Raw genomic sequence first — 21,298 nt, forward strand, 5'->3', positions numbered from 1 at the left:
CTGTGGAGAGGCGATTTTTGTTGTTGTTGTTGTTGTAATTAAATCACCTGCTCATGGGTTTCACTATGGCACTCTCTCTGTTGTCATAGCAATTAAGTAAATCAAAATATTTTATCTTTTAAATAGGGAACGGTTCTTTATGGGTCCTCACAAAATTCTTCAAATTAGAAAGGAATTGGAGAAGAAATGCAGAGAAGTGTCATACTGCGGAACATTTCAGATAAAACAGTAACATCTCCCTGGTAACAAGTGGGTGCACGGGCAAAAAACAAAACAATATCTAGGTCAGTTAAAATGACTTAAATTAAGAACGTTTTACTTTATTTGAGTAGATTCAACTTGACAAGTAAAATGATCTACCAATGGAATAAGTTTGTTTTTCTTAATTCAAGCAATATTCAGTTTTGTTTCTTATTTTAAGTGCAAAAAGTTGTTGTTTTTCTTATTTTAAATGTGGCAAGATGTATTTTCATATTTTAAGCACAAAAAGTCTTGTTCCACTGGCAGATCATTTTACTTGTCAAGTGAAATTTACTCAAATCATGATAAAACGTTCGTAAATCAAGTCATCTTAACTTGACTAGATTTTGTTTTTTGCACTGTGGCAGATACTCCTTCAGAAAAGTTACACAGTGCACCTTTAAAATGAACAAGCTATCAAAAACATACCTAGAGTTGTGTTTTGTTTCAGACATGTTTCACACAAAAATCCTGCATATTAAGGCCGAGTTCTTTTCTCAAACTGAAAACACTCTGTTCCACTTTGTGATGTCATTCAGTAATACAGGAAGTGCTCCACTGTGTTTTTAAACTCCATACACCTTTACTACAATCATTTGGTTGATTTCAGCCCTGGAACTGCCAGTCTCTACTGAACTAAAAGTAAAAGGTAGCTGTTAACTTGAAAACTACCAATACATGACATCACAAGGTGGAAGAGGGCATTTTGAGCTTTGGAGGTGTAGACAGACGAATAAATAACGGGTTACTCAAACACGTGTGAATGAAACAAAACACAACTTGGGCTTCTCAATAAAAGAAAAAAATTATTATCACAATTATATTTTGGTCAATATTGAAATCACAATTATTCAAACTAATATTTTTTTATAACACAATGCATTTACACTTTGTTACTGATAATTTATGCAACACTTTAAAATTGAAAATAAATATAGGCTACAAATCTGTTCCTTAGAGCAGTTTTGTATGTATAAAACATAAAATTTGAACATGAAATAAGGCATAGAAAACATAAACGTATCCAAAATACGTAACTATAACTATGTATCCAGCTGTTCTACAATCTCTATATTTAAACAATTTAATAAATATACTTATTTATACAAAAAATATCCCAAAATAAACTAGATTATATGAGTTTGGAGATCGACATAGCAATAAAAATTTGATTAATTGCACAGCCTTAACTCCAGGTATGTTTTTGAGGAGGTAACAACATTATAACATTCTGGCTTAAACCTCACAAGACTCAAAACAACATACTACAGGAACTTTAAAACAGTAAAAATGAGGTAGAGTGCCGCACACGTAGCTTCATCCATCCTCATATACTGACTCTAAGTACGAGTTAGCCGAGACAGGTTGTGTGCTGCAGGCTAACCAAACCCAGATGTTCCTCCTCCGAGCGTCCCATTTACTGTTTGAGATGCCCTCCTGATTGAATGCGGGGAGCAGAGAGCAAATGCCAGCTGTAATCACTGCACAAACATTAAGAGGGGGCCAGTTTTCCGACTCAGTGAAGTGTGGAGGGATGTGATTTCAGAAAGAATGAGAGAAAAACAGTTTGACCTGAGTTTCTTTGAGGATAATCGCGTTTTGCTTTGTGCGAGGATGCAAGGATGAGTTTACAAAGGTCGAGGTTTTCAGGGGTGAAATGTTTTTTTGAATTTGTGTTTGTGTGAGATTACAGCATGGTAATTACCTCACAAAACAACAAATATTTTAGTATACAGTATCTTGTTTCTTGGGTTAAGAATGGGTGCTATTTTATGTTTCTTGGACTGGCCTGTTTTATGGAATTTTGTATGGCTGTAAATGACCAAGTTACAGGTCAGATCTGTGGAGAGGCGACGCTGCTCACAGTCAGAATGCATGTTTTTCAAGGTAATTTTGAGCAATAAAACCACCTGTATTTGAATAAAAGTAACGTAGAGCTGTAAGAGAGCTTTAATTCTGAATAAAAACAATTTAATTCTGAATAAAAGTTCATTCCACTTTCAAAACTCCATGTAAACACTTAATTCCTAATGAAAATGATTAGTAAGTGGGTGGTTTATTCCGATTTTAAAGCCAAATTAATTTATTCCTCGATCATGTAAACGTTTATTCTTCTTAAAAAATAATTCCGGTCGTTCAGTGAATGCTTGTTGGGTCGCCCTTCTGATGTGATCCAGACGATTGGGCTCCACCAGTCCTGGCTTTGTGAGCGATATGCGGGAGTGGACTGAGGCAGAGCAGCCTTTGACTCAGTTCGTCTTTGTCCTCCCTTCTCCGACACTCTTCCCTTCTCCTCCTCAGCTGACAGACATAAAGCGTGTGATGATATAATTCTCATCAGATCATCAGAATGAAAATAGTTTGAATCATGTTTGTGTCCGTGGCGTAACGACAAACCGAGATGACAAAAAAGCCGGTAGCAGCTGAAGTGTGTTTTCTTCCTGTACACGTAAATACGTTTGTGTCCCTGTCCAATTAGAACCCTTCCCGACTCCCAGACATTGAGCGGAATTAAATAAAGGCGATTTAACAGGTTTTCCATGTAAACCTCAATTCGTAATGATTTCCGAATGATTGAGGAATTTCCATGTAAACTCGAAGAGGAATATTTTAATTCCGAGCTATTTAATTCAGAAAAATTCATTCAGAATAAAAAAAACATCATATAAACGTAGCCACTGCGGAACATTCCAGGCAGAGCAATTACATTACCAAAAAGTTACATCTTTAAAAGTAAAAAACTTAAGTCCAGCACTTTCACTTCATTTTCTACCGATGCCAAGACCAAAAGTGTGACTGCAGCGTCACTGAAGACTTTTGTAAACACTTCTCTGGAGAAATATCCAACTCAATGAAATTTTGAAACTTTTTAACACAAGCAAAAGAAAATTGAATCCTGTCAACTGAACAAAAGTTTTAAAAAGTAAATATGTTTTGGCGCTCATCCAAAGCTCCTTCAGTTCTGACTCAGCTCTGGGACCAGCTTAGTAAATACTACTATATGTCTGAAGGGAGTAGTATCTGTTACTTAAAAGTGCACTGTGTACGTTTTCTGGTGGAGGGTCTGCAATCTGCTTGTGTCCATGGTGATGTTATTTCTTTACCTGAAATGTTCCACTGTTGGGCATTAAATAAATCTTCCTTGTAGTTGTTCAATTACAGGTGTTTTATAGCTCAAAAATACCTTAAAAATATAAATTCTTATTATGTGCAGGCTCGGTTCTCCATAGATCTGACCATTAATCCAAGTTTATTTGCATACTGTGGAATAATGAAGGTAAAAGCAGTGATATCTCCATGGAAACAAGCAGGTGATGAACCCTGCAGCAGCAAAGTACCACAGTACACCTTTAAAGCCCCAAATAACTTTAAGACAACAACAAAAAAAAAAGCATGTGTCATTACTCGCGGACTTGCATCTTCACAAACCTGACCTGGCGACGGACCACTTCCTCTCCTCCTGTGTCTTTCCATGGAAATATGGCTATGATATTCCACAGTATGGCACAAAACTCTATCTCCATGGTGATATAGTCATGTTCCAAAGTATGGTTTTAACTTTATATTTTGTATAATATAAAATGGTGCTGCTGGAGTGGAACTTTGCTTACAACTTTTTGGTTCTGCATCTTTCACCTGCTTGTTTCTATGGACATGTCATTGCTCTGCCTCAAATGTTCCACAGTGTGACATTAAACAGCTGTAACCTGCATTTAGTCAATTACAATTACAATTTATAGCTCAAAAATACCTAGAAAAACGCCTCTCCACAGATCTGACTTGTGTGTAACTTCCAGTCCAATCCAACTTTATTTGAATAGCACATTTTATAAACAAAATAGTTTCCAAAGTGCTTCACATAGCAATGTAAAACACAAATAAAATAAAATAAAATAAATGAGCAGAATTATGTGTCTAGAATCATAAAATAAAATAATAATAAAATCAATGAACAAAACTAATAAAATCAATACATAAGCAGTACTAAAAAAAATATAGGTAAAAACAATAAATAAATAAAATAAATAAAAGACACAGAGGACCGCACAACTCATGCTTGGGCCGGCCACAGAGAAGGCCCTGTCCCCCCTGGTTTTAAGTCTTGTTTTACTTGATCTGGTTTTAGAAAGGTTTAACCATACTGGGAAACATTTCAGGCAAAGCAATAACATCTCCATGAAGAAAAGCATTTGACTCCACCAGGAAAGTTACACATTGCACCTTTAAACTTCTACACTCACACCTGCATGACTGACACACACAGATCACACAGACTTTACTCTAGCAGATGTTGTACCTGGCATATGGACCATTCGGCAGTTGCAGTTCTCCACCAGGTAGCGCGTCTCACAGTCGATACGACAGGCTGTGATACTGTAGGTGCTGAAGAAGTCTGAGTCCATGGCAGAAGCTTTACAGTCGCCCCAGGGAGGAGGGAGGTACGTCAGCTAGAACAAAAACACAGAAGAAGAAAAAGAAGAGCAAGTTATATTAGAGATGTCTTTATTTACCTTAGCTACTAGGATAAATCTGAAGTAACACATGAAGGACACACAGATTAAAAATATATACCGCACTTTTATCCATGGTTTGGGCGTTCTTATACTCCGGTGCGACTTATATATTAACATTTTCAGAGTGACAGCCGCGAGAGGGCACTCTAGGCTTGTGTGTCAGTATCTGCTGCTACTTTTACTCCTGTACCACTGTCACTTTGCACTCTACTGCGCATGCCTCCTGTATAAAAAGCTGCTGTCTCGCTGCAAATAGTGAAATATGCAGCCGAAAATGGTAATCGAGGAGCAAGAAGAAAGTGAGCAAGAAACTTGTGAGGGACTTCCGGAAAGCGGGCGGGTGCGCCATGTAACTTTCCTGGAAGCCATTGGATGGACAAAGCCTGAACTTCAATGACAATCGAAACCATCCTGTCGGGATTCAGAAATGCCGGAATATTTCTAACTGGAACTGATGCTGAGTCTGACGACAGCTATGCAGAAGAGGAAGCGGCGCTCTGTTTACATCATGGATCAACGGTTTATCTCTGGAGGTCGTGCAGAAGTGACACCAAGGATAAAGAATTCAATGGATTTATTGATTTGGAGTGAGATCGTGAGTTTGGTAAACTTATCTTATGTTGTTTATGTTATAATTATTTGAATAACTGTTCATATGTTACGTTAACATATTAACACCTATTCAGCCTGTTGTTCTCTGTTATCACTATAACTTGCCTTTCAAGATGAGATGTCAGTTCCTGGTTTCTGATTTTATAAAATACATTTAAACAAAAAGTGTGACTTATAGTCCGGTGCGACTTAAATATGTTTTTTTCTTCTTCATTGCGCATTTTTTGGCTGGTGCGACTTATACTCCTGAGCAACTTACAGTCCAGAAAATAGGGTACTTGAGTGCTGCCTAAATTATAGTGTAGTGGATTAGATGTTAGATGTTGCTGAATGTGTCTCTACAATCACTCCCATTTCACAAAAACTGACTCTTGTGAGCTTTAAAAATTCAATTCTGTGAACAAAACAGGACAAAAGTTTTTATTTGAATGAAGACGTTTTGCAGCTCATCCAGGCGTCCAGTTGAGTTTGCCCAGCAGTTTCTCCAGTTGAGAGAATTGATTTTTTCTTTTGCTATGGATCCTACCTGGATGATTGAGGGATTACACAGATAGCTTTAAGTCATGTTAGAACACTGTTAGCTCCTCAAAACACACCTGGAGTTGTGTTTTGTTTCATTCACACATGTTTGAGTAACTTTATTATTAGTAGGTCTACATCTCTAAAGCACAAAATGATCTATTCCACTGTGATATCTTTCAAGTTTACAGCAATTTTTTACCTTTTGTTCAGTAGATATACTCAACTCTAGGGCTGAAATTATCCAAATGATTCTAGTGAAGGTGCATGGAGTTTAAAAACACAGTGGAGCACTTCCTGTATTACCATATGACATCACAAGGTGGAGCAGAGTGTTTTCTGTTTAAGACAACAACTCACCCTAAGACCCAGGCTCCACTGCACGCGTATTTCACCTTACGCACGCATCAAAACTGCAACTTTTGGACACATCATTTTTAGGATGCATTAAAAGTGAATGAGGGCGACTCCACTGCCTGCGCTAGAAGTACGTACCGAGCGGCACGTCATGCTTGTGTAGAGTAGGGTGCGCAAAAATATTGAAATACTGATAAATTGTATAGTTTAATGTGATGATACAGTATCGGTATCGTGGGCTGCTGTACGGATATTTCGTCAAGAGTATTTTCTGGTATATTTTACTAAATTATTTTGTTACAGATCTACAGCTTTGTTGCTTGTTTAGAGGAAGGAAGCTTGTTATTGCGACACATTTGACATTTTCACTGTTTTGATGATTAAAATATTTGTGTTTCATATGAATTTTGCACAAGAATTGGTTTAACAATGACTTTTAGTATCACAGCCATGATTTAGCGATTATTTTTATTGAACCGTATCAAATATCGTATTGAACCGAAAGCACACAGTATCGAGATATGTATCGTATCGTGGCCTATGTATTGAGGTATGGATTGTATCAGCAATTTCTTAATGATACCGAGCCCTAGTGTAGAGATAAAAATAGGATCCATCCAATTTTCTGACGCTTTGTGCGAGGGCAGAGGCGCATCCCCGTCAAAATACTCAGCGAGCATTTATTGTTGTATTTGTGCGTTTACCATCAGCACAAGGAGCTCCTGGGGCTGTTCTGTGTCGTCTGAAAGAGCCGAGGTCTAGAAAGACAGTTAATTAGTGCTCTGAAATTTACTTTTGAAATCCTCGCGTTTGCAGTGGTCAGCCTGCACAGAAGGTAAACATCAGTCTGTTCAGCTGTTAGTTTCACTGTGGACCTGTTACAAGCGGCTAAACGCGCCCAGACAAATTTGATCAGATTTCCCATTGATAAACACAGAGACAGTGTTGCGCGTGTACATCCTTCTGGAGCTGCTTGGTGGAGCTGCCCTTGCGTTGATGCTCGGCTGTGGTTTCGCAGTTTTTTACCTGCATAAATGCTGACACATGCAGTGAAGCCAGAGCCTAAATCTGCAGGGTTTGTGTGTTAAACGTGTGAATGAAGCAAACCACAACTCCAGGTCTGTTTGTGATGAGGAAACAACATTAATACAAAAGCGCAATATGCCAATCTGTGGAAAGTTCCAGACAAATGTACAGAAATGCCCCTTATTAAAATGCAGACGAAACATGTTTTTAAAAACTTCTGTTTTCAACTTTCTGATTTTGTAAAATTTTTCACTCAGATGCAGGAGATGGTTGGGGTGGCGTTGTGTCAAATCTAAATGCAAATCACAGAAGTCCAGTCCAGAAGTCAATGTATGCTGGACACAGGAATATAAAAGGCCAAATACATGACTTTCAATGAGTAAATCCATTTCTTTTGTAAAACTGATGACGCATTGGTCCTTCTACCAGAGAGCATAATAAACGGAAACTTCCTGTATAGCTTTGTGGATATTGTTTCATTTCAATTTATTTTGCACAATAAAACTGGTATGTGAACAAAATGTTTATTGCAACATAGGATGAAAAAACTGCAAATGTATGCAAATGGTATTTTCTGTTTTCAGATTATTGCGTCTCCAACATTCCCATTTTATTCTCTGTCTGTGTGCTGAATTTGTCACACTAGCAGTTCATGGTCAGATAGTAAAAGCTCTTAAATCTCTCTCCTGGCTGCAGCTCTTGTGTTCAGTGTCATGTGAAGAGTGAAGAGTGGGCTTCGGGAGGAGAGCACAAAAGAACAGAGCGTAGGAGTACCCACAATCCACCACTGTGAAGGCCCACAACAAACAAGGTGGATGGAAGTACCGATGGTTAAACAGATTACGGTACTAAATACACAAAGTCTTTTAAATTATATGATAAATTATTAAAGTATACAAACTATTAACATAAGTTTTTTCTTTAGATACTGGCGATACTGGTGTGGGTTTTCAGAATATTAGAACCACTGGCTTTGTGTGCACCAAAAATCTGACAATAAACTGATTTCTGGAGTTATCAGCCTATTGAAATGTCATGTGAACAGTTACATCTGATGTGAGTAAGCTGATTTCTTTCTGATTTTGTGCAGGTTTTGATAAAGAAAACATGCAAAAAAGGGCAAACTACTGTGGCAAATACAAAAGTAAGAGTTATTTAGGTGTTTATCTTCCAAATATAACAATAATTTCAAAAATACTGATTAACCGACAGATGTTTTTGTTGATCAAATTTCTCTTGGGCATGTAAACACATAGCACAAATCAGATCTAATTATTGGATTATCTGATTAATTATCTGATTGGACCTTACTTCTTATTATATAATGGTATTGCAGTTATAGATACAAAAGTATAAATATGTGTATTATTTGAATCACTGAGGAAACACTGAAAAAAATCATCGTAACTATTTGCACTAGCACTTTTTCAGTAAATCTTACTGCTGTAATATCGAGGATAATTTACTTGTCAGTATTAATTAAATGTATTTACCACCACGATTAACAGTCATGAATTTACTGAGCAATTATTACTAATGTTTTTAAAGTTAGAAATTATATTTATGTAAATAAATTAAGTCATATATATATAAAATATTGTCATAATTAATTGCATTGCTGTGATGAAATAATTAAGTAAATATTATGTGTCTAGTATTTACTGATGTTTAATAAATGGTGCATTTTTACACAGCACTTTTCCACCTTCAAACTCAACGTGCTTTGTAACAAGGAACCACTCACTCATTCATACACCAGTGCACACAGAGACTGGGGGAGAGGTGGGTTAAGTGTCTTGCCCAAGGACACAACGACAGAATTCATCTGTGGGAGCTAGAATCGGGTCAGTGGATTTGATCGCTCCCCCAATGATGTTTTTTTTTTTTTTTATTTTTTATGAACCCGTCAACCTTTGGATCAGTGGATAAATGCTCTTACCAACTGAGCTACTGCCACCCCAGCCCCAAAAACATAATCGCCGGGACTTATCTAGAAGGACTTTGGTGGTATAGTATTTTTATATTGGTAGTTTATTATTCGTGGGTTTGCGAGTAGCAACTGCAAAACCTTTAAAACACATTTGTGATTATATAGAAGAATTTACTCATTAAACAGAATACTTTGACTACTCCACACTGCCACACTGGTATTGCTTGGTGTTTCTTACTTTAAACCTTTTAAATTATTGTTTGGACACACTTTGTCCAATGTTTTGTTCTATATGTTTGCTACTTTCATCAAATATATGAAACATGATATATATGGAATTATTCAGATGTATTTGATGTCTTCTGTATGTAAATCAAATGTAGAAAATAGTAACCATACAGGAAAAAAAAAAGAAAGGAAAAAAAAAGAAATGAGAGTCTAAATATTTGACTGGTAATGTATATCTTTACTAACCATTGGAATATATAAATTGCTAATTACTTTAAAGTCCAAGGTGTTGGGGGTCTGAGGTGTATTATATCCACTGGTCAAGCTACTGTCCACTTTAAAGTCACAGTTTCTTCTCCTCATCAGAACAGAGGCTCCTGCTGCTCAAGGACATGTCCCAAAGTCAAGTGCAACATAAACCCCCCACAGCAAGAGGATTCTGGGTAATCGATGCAGGCAGGATGTGTCTATTCATCCCCCTCATCACTGGAGCAGCCCTGACAGGCAGCTCTACAGATACCACTGCACTTTGAAAAGTACTGCGGGGGCTGTATTTTATACTTTATGGTGACACTACTTCAAAGTACTGTAAGTAGCCTGTGCTGTTTTAAAGAGGTACTATAGTCAGGACTGGACCTGGGCTGCCATTGTCTTTACCTGTGAATAGTGTTTCATAAAACTAAATACTAGTGTTGTAGTACTCAATAGCGGTCTTGGTCTCGAGACTTTTTTTACAGTCTTGGTCTAGTCTTGGATTCGAGCGCAGAAGTCGAGATCTGACACTCGACGAGTATGATCATATTTCATTAGAGCTGGTAAATGTGCAAAGACTGCTAAATATCACTGCAAAACCAGTAAGATAATGTAACTGTAAGTGTAAATGAAAAAAAAATAACTTAAAAAAACCCACTTAATTCACTTTGAAGCTGTTTTCTGTAATGTGCCAGTGGAAGTTTTCTTAAAGAAGGGATTCTCAATCTGTGGGTGAGGGTCCAAAAAGTTAAAAATTTAAGATTAAATGACATTAATCAGATCAAATGGAGATAGATTCATAAAAACATTGATATATATGTGCCAAAGTAACTGTAAAATACAGTTAAATGTATTAAATGAAAAAGATGGTCTCGATTTGGTCTTGATGGGCCGTGGTCTCGGTCTTCTCTTGGTCTCGACCTTTAAAAGTCTTGGTCTTGTCCCGGTCTCGACTCTCAGAGGTCTTGGTCTTGTCCTGGTCTCAGGACCCTGTGGTCTCAGACTGGTCTTGGTCTTGGGAAGTGTGGTCTTGACTGCAACACTACGAAATACTATACTAAATACTAAAAAAAATAGACTTATTACTGATTCTGTACATGTATTTTTGTATTTCTATCCTATCCTGTATGTCTATCATTGATACCTGCAAGTTTTGATATTACTATTGATTAGTATCTGAGTTTTGATACTTTTGATAACCCTACCTGTATATAGAGGACACATACAAGTCTTTTTAACTCTTGGTATATGGACAGACCATTCACTCACTGAGCTGCAGAGGCTGTACTAGCACTAACTGTTTCATGGTTGACTGCAGGTGCTGGGGTTTAGGCAGTGACCATAGGTTTAAAACAACTGGATTTCAGCGTCGAAACTGGCACCCAAAATTACTTTCTGATTGGATAATTGTCTTGAAAACCAAAACACCAAATTATAACATAATCAACTTGACCAATGCTTTTGTAATTAAGAATAAATCAGCATTACAATTGAGAAAACCTATTTGATTTGAAAATGTTTCTTGTTCATTTCTGGGACATGTTTCAACTTTATGAAATTCTGAACTTTAAAGATCTGCAAAAGTATCACTCTTCAACACATACATTTTATTTATATTATATTTTCATTTTCTTTTCATTAGGCATTGCAGTTAGAAAAACAGTCGTGCTATCTGAGAAAAACAAAACAACTGGTGTTTATTGCATATGTATAGGAGCAGCAGTGATTCCAAAGCCCTTGAGACACATCACTTAATTTCTGCTATTTTGAAGACACTATTTGAAATCATCTTTAATGTATTCATACTTTTTTTTTTTTTTAATATCAAGTACATATTTCTACAGATTTTAATGACTTCCCTGAGAGCTGTGTCATGACCGCCGAGGGGGAAACAAATCAATGGTGCATGTGACCTCCTTTGGCCTTGGTTAAGTGGAGTGAGCCGGTGAGGACAGAGGCTACAGAGCGTGTGTCAAACTCCATCTTTTATTCAGTTTTCTAGTTTTTTTGTGTGTAGTTTTCACCCCCAGGGCTAATTATCAACCCTAAGAGAGTAACAAAATATGGCAATAATTAATGAATGAACGGTCTTTGCTTTTGAACTCTTAAGTTTTGGGTCGTCAATTTGAGATGCTGGAAAGCTGTGTTGGTGACGTCGTCGGGGTGTTCTACATGGGTCTCTATGGGCGGGATGTTCAGCAGTTGCCATGGTGACAGGATGCACGCTGTTCACTGAAAATGCTATTCCCAGGGTTCCAACAATCATGGAAATCCTGGAAAAGTCCTCTTCTTCATTTTATAAAGATGTGAGTCTGGTCACCGGTGAATCTCACTGGTGATTGACAGGTGGATTAGTCAATTAGGGACACACATGGTCAAAACGAGGAAAAAAGGAAGGAAAATATCACAGGGGACTGAAAAACATCACAGAGTTCTGCAGAGTTAATGAACGGCGTATAAAATGTGATTTTATTCAAAAATATGGGTGACCAATGGGCTCCTTCGATTGATATGTGTCACTGAAATAAACAAATCTGATTGGACGATCATGTTTGATTTTAGCTCGAGGTGCGATGGAGGGAGTGGGAACCAGACTGACAGCCAGTTATATATTTATAAAAAAATCCAGAGCTATCAGTCTTAGGGTTTCCATAGTCATGGAAGTCCTGCAAAAGTCATGGAATTTTTTTAATTCATTGAAAGTTTTGGAAATGTCAGGGAATGTTAGTATCTCTTTCACGCAACTACAGCGTTCTGTTAAGTTCTCATTAGGCCATTATGATTATTTCCGAACGCATGCGCATTTTGTTTAAAAGAGATGACAATAAATGCACTGACAGTATTTTGAATGTTAAAAAACTATAATCCCAAACCATAAGGTGCGTGGAAAGGGTTAACATTTCATATTTAGCCCTAAAAGTATGATAAATTTTACACATGTAGGGTGCCGTAAAGTCATGGAAAATTAACTTTTGGTCATGAAAATGTCATGGAAAACTTTTGAAATGTTGTCAGGGAAAAAGAGCGCTGTATTCTGTCTGAAGGTCCATTACTCAAGTTAATCTGATCTTTATTTTAACATAATCTGACCAGACAGAACTGACATAGCTGAAACTACTTATTTATGCTGTTATACAAGTCTCTCACACATAAAATTACAGTCACGAGCTAGCATTAGTCAACTGTTTTTCACTTAGTCACGCTCACCTTTTTGTTGAAAATCAAACTCTTAAACAGGACCACGAACGCTCACAGACTCCTGAAAATGTGCTGCCAAATCCGTGTTGTATTTTTTTCTTGAGATTTCAGATGATCTTAAAACTTTTTGGGTGTTTGCTGGTGTACATTGTGTCACCATGGTAGCAATAGTATTATTCTGTTTCAAATCGGCAAAGCAATGGAGATGTAGAGAGAGAACTCCACACTAAAAATGCAATTTTTAACTAGACCTGTCTTTCTAAATGTTGAAAATTCAATTAAATGAAATATGAAAGGTTCAATATTACACAAAATTGACTCATGTGAGCTTTTAGTCATGATAAAATGTTGTTACCTCTTCAAAAACATACCACAGTTGTTTTGTTTCATTCACACATTTGAGTAATCCTTTATTATTACATCTCCAAAGCTCAAAATACTCTGTTCCACTTTGTGATGTCATGAAGTGGATTTGTGTGTTAAACACGTGTGAATGAAACAAAACACAACTCCAGGTATCATATTTTTCGGACTATAGGGCGAAAAAATTTACAGTAATTCTGGTTGTGCTTACTGACCTCGAACCGATTTTATGTGGTACATGGCGCTCAAAAATCTGTCAAAATACTTTAATAAGCCTTTGGTAAGATATGAAGCCGCACCGTTTGGTGGATTGTTGGAGCATTACAGCTACTGACAGAAGCTGACAGCACCAGTGGCACAAGGAGCGAGCTGTTTTTTTTCAGCAATTATAGTTTATGCAAATGAGCCATATGTTTTCACGTTTCATTTCTGTAAAATGTAAACAAATGTGTGCAGAGCTGCAATAAACACATTATTGCCCATGTATATTTAATTCCTCTTCGTAGGATTTTAAAAAAAAAGCAAACTTTTTAATTTAGCCACCCACATTCACATTCATGATACACATTCAACAAGACAAGGAAGCAACACTGGGCGAATTAGGGCATGATCTGCCAATGGATTGTGGATGCCTGGGCTAAGGATCAGTCTCAAGTGTCGTCCGTTTGTTTTCACTTAATGCGCCTTATAATGTGGTGCACCTTATGCATGAAAATAGACAAAAGAATTCAACATTATTGACATTGCACCTTATAATCCAGTGCGCCTTATAGTCCGAAAAATATGGTATGTATATTATAACATAGATCAGAAAATTTGGAGAGTTCATATTTCATCATTTTCTGATCTCAAAATATGGACTCTTGAAACATTCTTTTCAATTTACGTATCAACTCATATGTTAATTTTTGTACTTATAAAAAAAAAAAAAAAAAAGTAAGCGTGGGGGCTGTATGACTCTGCCTTCAGCATCATGAGTTTGGGCACAGTTTTCACAGAGCTCAGCCAATTCACAGTTTACATGACACACAGAGAGCGCTGCGGTGCACTACCAGAACTACTGCTACAGGAGCCAGAATCCCTTTCACATACTGTAGCTACTGACTCAAATATTTCAATTTTTTTTTCGATTTTTTTTTTTTCCATATTTATTTATCTTGATTTTGGATTTGATTTTTCTTCTATCTCTATTGAAAACATAGACAGGTGGACATTAGGTATAGAGAGCAGGGTGCATTGTGTAACTTTTTAAGCTCCTGTCAAAAGCTTTTCTCTATGGAGATGTTATTGCTTTCTCTGGAATTTCATTGTTGCATTTAACCTTTCCATCTTCATGGAACTCAAACAGACCAAGTTATAGGTCAAATTTGTGGAGAGGCAACCCCACTCACAGTCAGAATACCAGTTTTTTTTTGGGCTATAATCCACCTCTAATTGAATAAATGTAATGCAAACCTGTTCAATGTCATACTGTGGAACATTCCAAGCATAGCAATGGCATCTCCATTGAAACAAGTAGGTAACAGATCCCCAATCAAAAAGTTAATGACACTTGATAATATAAACTAATGCATGTGGAAAATAACTACAACAAGTAACAAATATAACACAGTCTGATTTTGACCATGTTTTGTTGGTGTACTGAGGAGTGATGGAATTAAATGAGGCTAAAAACAGTAGCTGCTAGCTTTTAGAGTTGGCTTGTTGCATAATCAAGCACTGAAACATACCATAGTTAAAATCTACCAAAATGTTCCGCTTGGACTTTTAGGAATTTGTGTTTTGTATATGTATGTATGAGTATATACTAGTGTCGTAGTACCGCTTTTTTATGCTCTTTGTCTCGTCTCGGACCCGACCGCGTTTGGACTACAGTAAGTCTTGTCTCTGTCTTGATGGAGCTTGGACTCTGTCTTGTCTCTAACTTGAGGCCTGACACTCTTTGAGTGCGATCATATTTAATTACAGCCACTGCTGTCGGCAGTAAACTTCTTACCACGATATGTGGCTGAAGTTTGCCAATAAAAGTGCACAAATGCATCTGTATTTGTCACGACAAGCATTTGGTTTGATAAATGTGCAGAGGCTGCTCCACATCACTCCAAAACCAGTAAGAGAATATAACTCCAGTTAGAAACTTTAAAAAACAGGTTTAAAAATCCTACCCACTTTCTTCACTTTCTTCACAGTTTTCTGTAAAGTGTCAGTGGAAGTTGTCTAAAAGAAGGGGTTCTCAAACTGTGGGTGAGGGTCCAAAAAAGGGGCACACAGTGTTTGAGTGCAGTGTAATTTGCTTGGCCTATTTTAACCCTAAATTAACATTAATCAGATAAAATGGAGATAGAGTTATAAAAACACTGATATATATGTGCCAAAGTAACTGTGAAATACAAATAAATGAAAATGACAAAGATGGTCTTGATTTGGACTCGATGGACCGTGGTCTCGGTCTTGTCTCAGTCTCAACCTTTAAAAGTCTTGGCCTTGTCTTGATCTCGACCCTCAGAGGTTTTGGTCTTGTCCTGGTCTCTGGACCCTGTGATCTCGGACTGGTCTTGGTCTCGATTGAGGTCTTGACTACAACACTAGTATATACTGTACATGTAGATATGTGTATGTACATATAGGAGACCCCTTTTGTAAGGTTGACTATATTAACTTGTATAACTGTCCTGAAGGAGGAAATAAAAAGAGAATTGCAGGAGATTTTGTGCACTGATTCATGGTCAATTTAGTGAGTTTTAAATGTATTCACGGTACTCCTATAGATTTAGTGGAATGCGCTGAGACCATATGAAACTGCAGATGTTTTAGTAACGGCATTCATTTATTTACATCCTGATATGGAAATGTTATAGCTGAGCAGAAAGACTAAATTAAAAATCCATCTGGTGTCCTTCTATGCTCATAATGCAAAGGGACAGAGACTATAGCAGAATAAACACTAATATCAAGGAAGGTTAAAAGTCTGATCAAGAATTTGTCATTATGTCTTACAATATAGGAGTTTGTTTGCACCAAATTCTCAGTTTTAAGGTGCAGCAGCTTACACAAAACTAGCAGTAGTGGAATGTAACAAAGCAATAGTAGTAAAGTACTGCATATAAGTAAAAAAAATATATCTGTACTTTACTTCAAGGTATAGCTTTTTGGTTTGGGGTCCATCACCTGCTTGTTTCTATGGATATGTCATTGCTCTACAGTATGACTTTAAACAAATGAGCAAAGCAAATGAGAAGGTGTTCACAAGTGACTAAAACACTGAATAAATGAAATAAATAAATAAAAAACAGACCTACTGTCATGTTTAGAGCAGAGGGAGAACACAAAAATGCAGGACTCCATTTGCAAAGTTGTTTACTAGAACAAAGAACAACCAAACACAAAAAATCCAAACAGACGTGACACTGATGATGACAAATGAACCGACAAAGGACAGACGAGAACACAGAGTATATGCACACACAGATGAATGAGACAAAGGTGAGACACATGACAGGGCAAACAATCAATAGAACAGGAAGTAAAACTCAAAACACACGCACAGCTGGAGAAATAACAAAATAAAACTGAAATAGTCCAACGAAAATTAACACCATGTCATCTACCTTACATTTATTCCATTACAGGTGGTTTTATAGCTCAAAAGTCTCTAAAAAACAGGCATTCTGAATGTGAGCGAGGTTGTCTCTCCACAGATCTGACCTGTAACCTGGCCTGGTTTGGTGTCCATGAAGATAGAAAGGTTTAATACCAAACTGTGACATGCAACATTCCAGACAAAGCAATAACATGTCAGTGAAGACAAGCATTTGACAAACCCTCGACCTGAAAAGCTGCAAACTGCATCTTTAAGTTACAAAATAGAAAACTTCTTCACTCCGCTGCTTACAACATTGGAGTTTGTTTGAACCTAATTCCCAGTTTAAGAAGATGCAAATACCCACACCAGGCATAAGTGTATTACGGAATGGCTGGTCCCGTTTTACAATGTGTTTGACAATTTTCTGAAAACAGGAGTCTGTTGGACTGGACCAGATACAAGCCACCTCCATGTGCACCACCTGTTTTTGGTTGCTCTGTTCATTAATTTAACCACATTTTAGGCTAGACAGAAATGAACTCCTATGAGCTTTAAAGGGACAGTCTGGAATTTTGGATATAGGGCCTCATTTCCTAGGGAGGCAGAGTGTTGGAGACGTGTGGAGACACTTTTTTAAATATTCCATTCAGTCCTTGTATTTGCAGAGGTCTCTGGTGCTAGTATAGTGCATGTCAATGGCCATAGTTATCCTACCACTAAAAACAGTTTTACTCACTCCACAAAACACCCGAAGCAAATCTATTACAACCCCAGACTATCGATGTGAATGTCTGTGTCTATAGAATAATTTAAAAAGTAAAACCAACCTTGTATTTGAAGGATTTATGTCTGAGCAGCAGCAGTGAGTTGTACTTTCTGATAGAAAGCTTGGCAGCGGCGGACTGATATATGAGAAAATAGTCCCTCAACATGCCACGATTCACACGATGCAAGGTTAGTTTTATTTTAAACATTATTCTATCAACACAGACATTTACATTGACAGTTTGGCATAATAATAGATTTACTTCGGGTGTTTTGTGGAGTGGGTAAGACTGTTTTTGTTGTTTTTAGTGGCAGGCTAACTATGGCCATTGACATGCACTAGCCTAGCACCAGTGACCTCTGCAAATACAAGGACTGGATGGAATATTTAAAAAAGTGTCTCCACATGTCTCCAACACTCTGGCTAACTAGAAAATGAGGCCCTTTGTCCAAAATTCAGAGCTGTCCCTGCAAAGCTCATAAAAGTTCATTTCTATCTAGCCTAAAATGTAGTTAAATTAATAAACAGAACAACCAACAACAGGTGGTGTACGTGGAGATGGTTTGTGTCTGGTATCTGGAATATCTAAAAAACTGTCTCCACACGTCTCCAACACTCTGGCTAACTAGGAAATGCGGTCCTATGTCCAAAATTCTGGACTGTCTCTTGAAGCCATGTTAAGCCATTTGGATGATTTCAACCCTGCAATCACCAATCTCTACCAATCTCTACTAAAAACATGTAAAAGGTAACCGTTGAAAACTACCGCTTCATGACATGACAAGATGGAACAGAGCATTTTGAGCTTTGGAGATGTACACAGACTATGGCTACGTTCAGACAGCAGGGCTTAATGCTCAATTCCGATTTTTTTGTGAAATCCGATGTTTTTGCGAGTTCGTTCACATTTCCAATTAAATGCGACTTGTCTGTGACTTCAGTGTGAACGGTAAACGGCCCGAAAGTGTCCCGCATGCGCACTGGAGGACACGATGACGTCAACCCCATGCGTCAACCGCAGCGAGCGTGCTCTGTGTTTACGGAAGTTGTCCAAATATGGTCACGAGCATTGAGCACCTGCCGATTTTACAGTTCCGGTTTCCGCCTGTTTCAGCGCAGAATATTGACGTTTGTCGCTTGTTAATGACGTGTAGGTCGGATGGATGCGCTTTGGCCGTTCAGACTGAAGTCGCATGTCAAAAGATCGGATATGTATCGGATTCAGGACCACATATCCAAGTGGCCTGGGTCGCATTTGAAAAATTCGGATCTGTGCCGTTCAGACTGTCATTAAAAGATCGGATACAGGTCACATAGAAGCCAAAAAATTGGATTTGGGTCACTTCAGGCTGCAGTCTGAACGCAGCCTAATAAACCAAGATTATTCAAACACGTGAATGAAACAAAACAGGTATAACATGACTTCAATTTTGTGTAATATCGGTCCTTTAAGATGTAATTATTATAACATGTAACCCCTATTTCAATTTAAATCCAATGAATTCTTTAACAATTCCTTCCTAACATAAAAACAGTAAAAATAAAAGGTTGCTGGCAGATATATTCCACCCTCTGGCAGGTGCCAAGATGGATCCCTCTCCCCTATACTTACGCTGGTCATAGAGTGTTGTGTTTTCTGCATAATACATAATAAACTTGCTTTTCCACCGTCAATTGGCCTGGACAAATTATATGGTTATTTTGTTGGGAAAAGAAGCATGTATTGCAAGATGTTTGAGTTTAAGAATCTCTCCAAACACTATAATTTACAAGGAGAGGAGAGCGTGCTCCAGATGGCTGAGTGAATACAGAGACAGATCCACTGTGCTGATTGGCTGCCATGACTTTGTGGAATGAAAAAAGGAAGAAACAAACATTTGCAAAAAAACAAAAAACATGAAACAAAACAAAGCTGTCACGTTCTCTCAACTTTTGTCATGTTAAAGTTGTACTGGTGAACCCACTACCAGAAAAGTTGCACAGTGCAGTTTATGGTTTTACTATGTAACTTTCTATTGGAGGTTCTGCCATTTTCTTGTCTCCATGGAAATGTTGTTGCTTTGTCTGGATAGCTCCAAAGTAGTGTTGAAGTGATATTAAAATTTCATACTCGATTTTGATACTAAGGAATAAACTCAATACCCAGTACAGATTCTGCTACCACAATGATAATAAAAATCTCTCTCTTTGGACAATAGAATGTGATTTTTAACAATAAATCATAGTACTTTCTTTTACTATATCTGTGTACTCTCACAGTCGTCCAGGTAGGTTCCATAGTGGTTCATGAGCGTCAACGACTCTATGTGCTCTTATAATTGTACTGATACAGCTCAAGATAATTCTAAAGCTGTTCAGGAAAGATTCATTTCTGTCCTATGAAATGGACTTTTTTAATACTGATACCTGCTCAAATGAGTATATAGTTTCTATACTATTTTTAGAATTGATTAGTATCTGATTTTTGATACTTTTCCATCCATCCATTTTCTTCTGCTTATCCAGGGCCCGGTCACGGGAGCAGCAGTCTAAGCAGGGACATCCACACTTCCTTCACCCCAGACACGTCCTCCACCTCCTCCAGGGGAACCCCAAGGCGTTCCCAGGCCAGCCGAGAGACATAGTCCCTCCAGTGTGTCCTGGGTCTCCCCCGGGGCCTCCTCCCGGTGGGACATACTTGGAACACCTCACGAGGGAGGCACCTAGGAGGCATCCAGAACAAATGCCCGAGCCACCTCAGCTGGCTCCTCTCGACGAAGAGGAGCAGCGGCTCTAGTCCGAGCTCCTCCTGTGTGACTGAGCTCCTCTAAGAGAGCGCCCATCCACCCTGTGGAGGAAACTCATTTTGACAGCTTGTATCCACAATTTTGTACTCTATGTCATTACCCAAAGCTCATGACCATAGGTGAACATAGACTGACCAGTAAATCAAGAGCTTTGCCTTTCGACTCAGCTCCTGCTTCACCACAACAGTCCGATACAGCAACCGCATCACTGCCGACGCTGCACCGATCCGCCTGTCAATCTCACGCTCTGTCCTTCCCTCACTCATGAACATGACCCCGAGATACTTGAACCTCAAGTGGAGGAGTTCAAGTGCTTGTTCAAGTACTTACAATCATAATCCAAAGTACCCCATTAAACGTATTAATCTGAATAAACTGGTGACTCCTCCAGACCAAGTTACAGGTCAGATCTGTGGATAGGTGACCCCAAACAGAGTAAGAATGCATGTTTTTAAAGGTATGTTTGAGCAGTAAAATCACCCATTATGAAATATATGATGGATAGATACATTTAATGCCATACTGCAGAACATTTCATAACATCTGAAGACAAGCAAGTGGAGGACCCTCCACAAGAAAAGTTACATAATGCCCCTTTAATGATGCAAGCCAATTACACACTGGAATTAGAACCATGTCACAAATGGACAAGAATCAGCTTTAGTGAATTTTATTGTTGTAAATCCTTGTATATTCAGCCTTTAATTGCCCTGCATAACACATCAGACCAAACTGCAGTTGTACCAGATGTCATTCCCATTGGCTACACTGGAATACTATCAAGGCTTTACAATGGGTTTTATCGTAAAATTTCAATTTACGGCGCCATTATTGTAGTTTTTATGAGAGAGATGAACGGAATATCGTAAAAGGCCAAATTACAAAATGAGAGTGTCTGCCATAGTTGATTGTCTCATTAAAATT

General features: G+C 37.9%; 1 protein-coding gene across 1 annotated transcript in view; it reads right to left on the reverse strand.

Moving 5' to 3' along the window:
- asic1b (acid-sensing (proton-gated) ion channel 1b) overlaps positions 1–21,298 on the reverse strand; it is a 264,462-nt gene that overhangs the window by 39,415 nt on the left and 203,749 nt on the right. Inside the window, exon 4 of the mRNA XM_055160808.1 lies at positions 4,538–4,688. Within this exon, the coding sequence (XP_055016783.1) occupies positions 4,538–4,688 (151 nt within the window). The remainder of the gene's footprint in view (positions 1–4,537; positions 4,689–21,298) is intronic.

The sequence above is a fragment of the Boleophthalmus pectinirostris genome, unplaced genomic scaffold (genome assembly GCF_026225935.1).
Source record: "Boleophthalmus pectinirostris isolate CB_2022bp ecotype Guang Dong unplaced genomic scaffold, ASM2622593v1 HiC_scaffold_3, whole genome shotgun sequence".
NCBI lineage: Eukaryota > Metazoa > Chordata > Actinopteri > Gobiiformes > Gobiidae > Boleophthalmus > Boleophthalmus pectinirostris.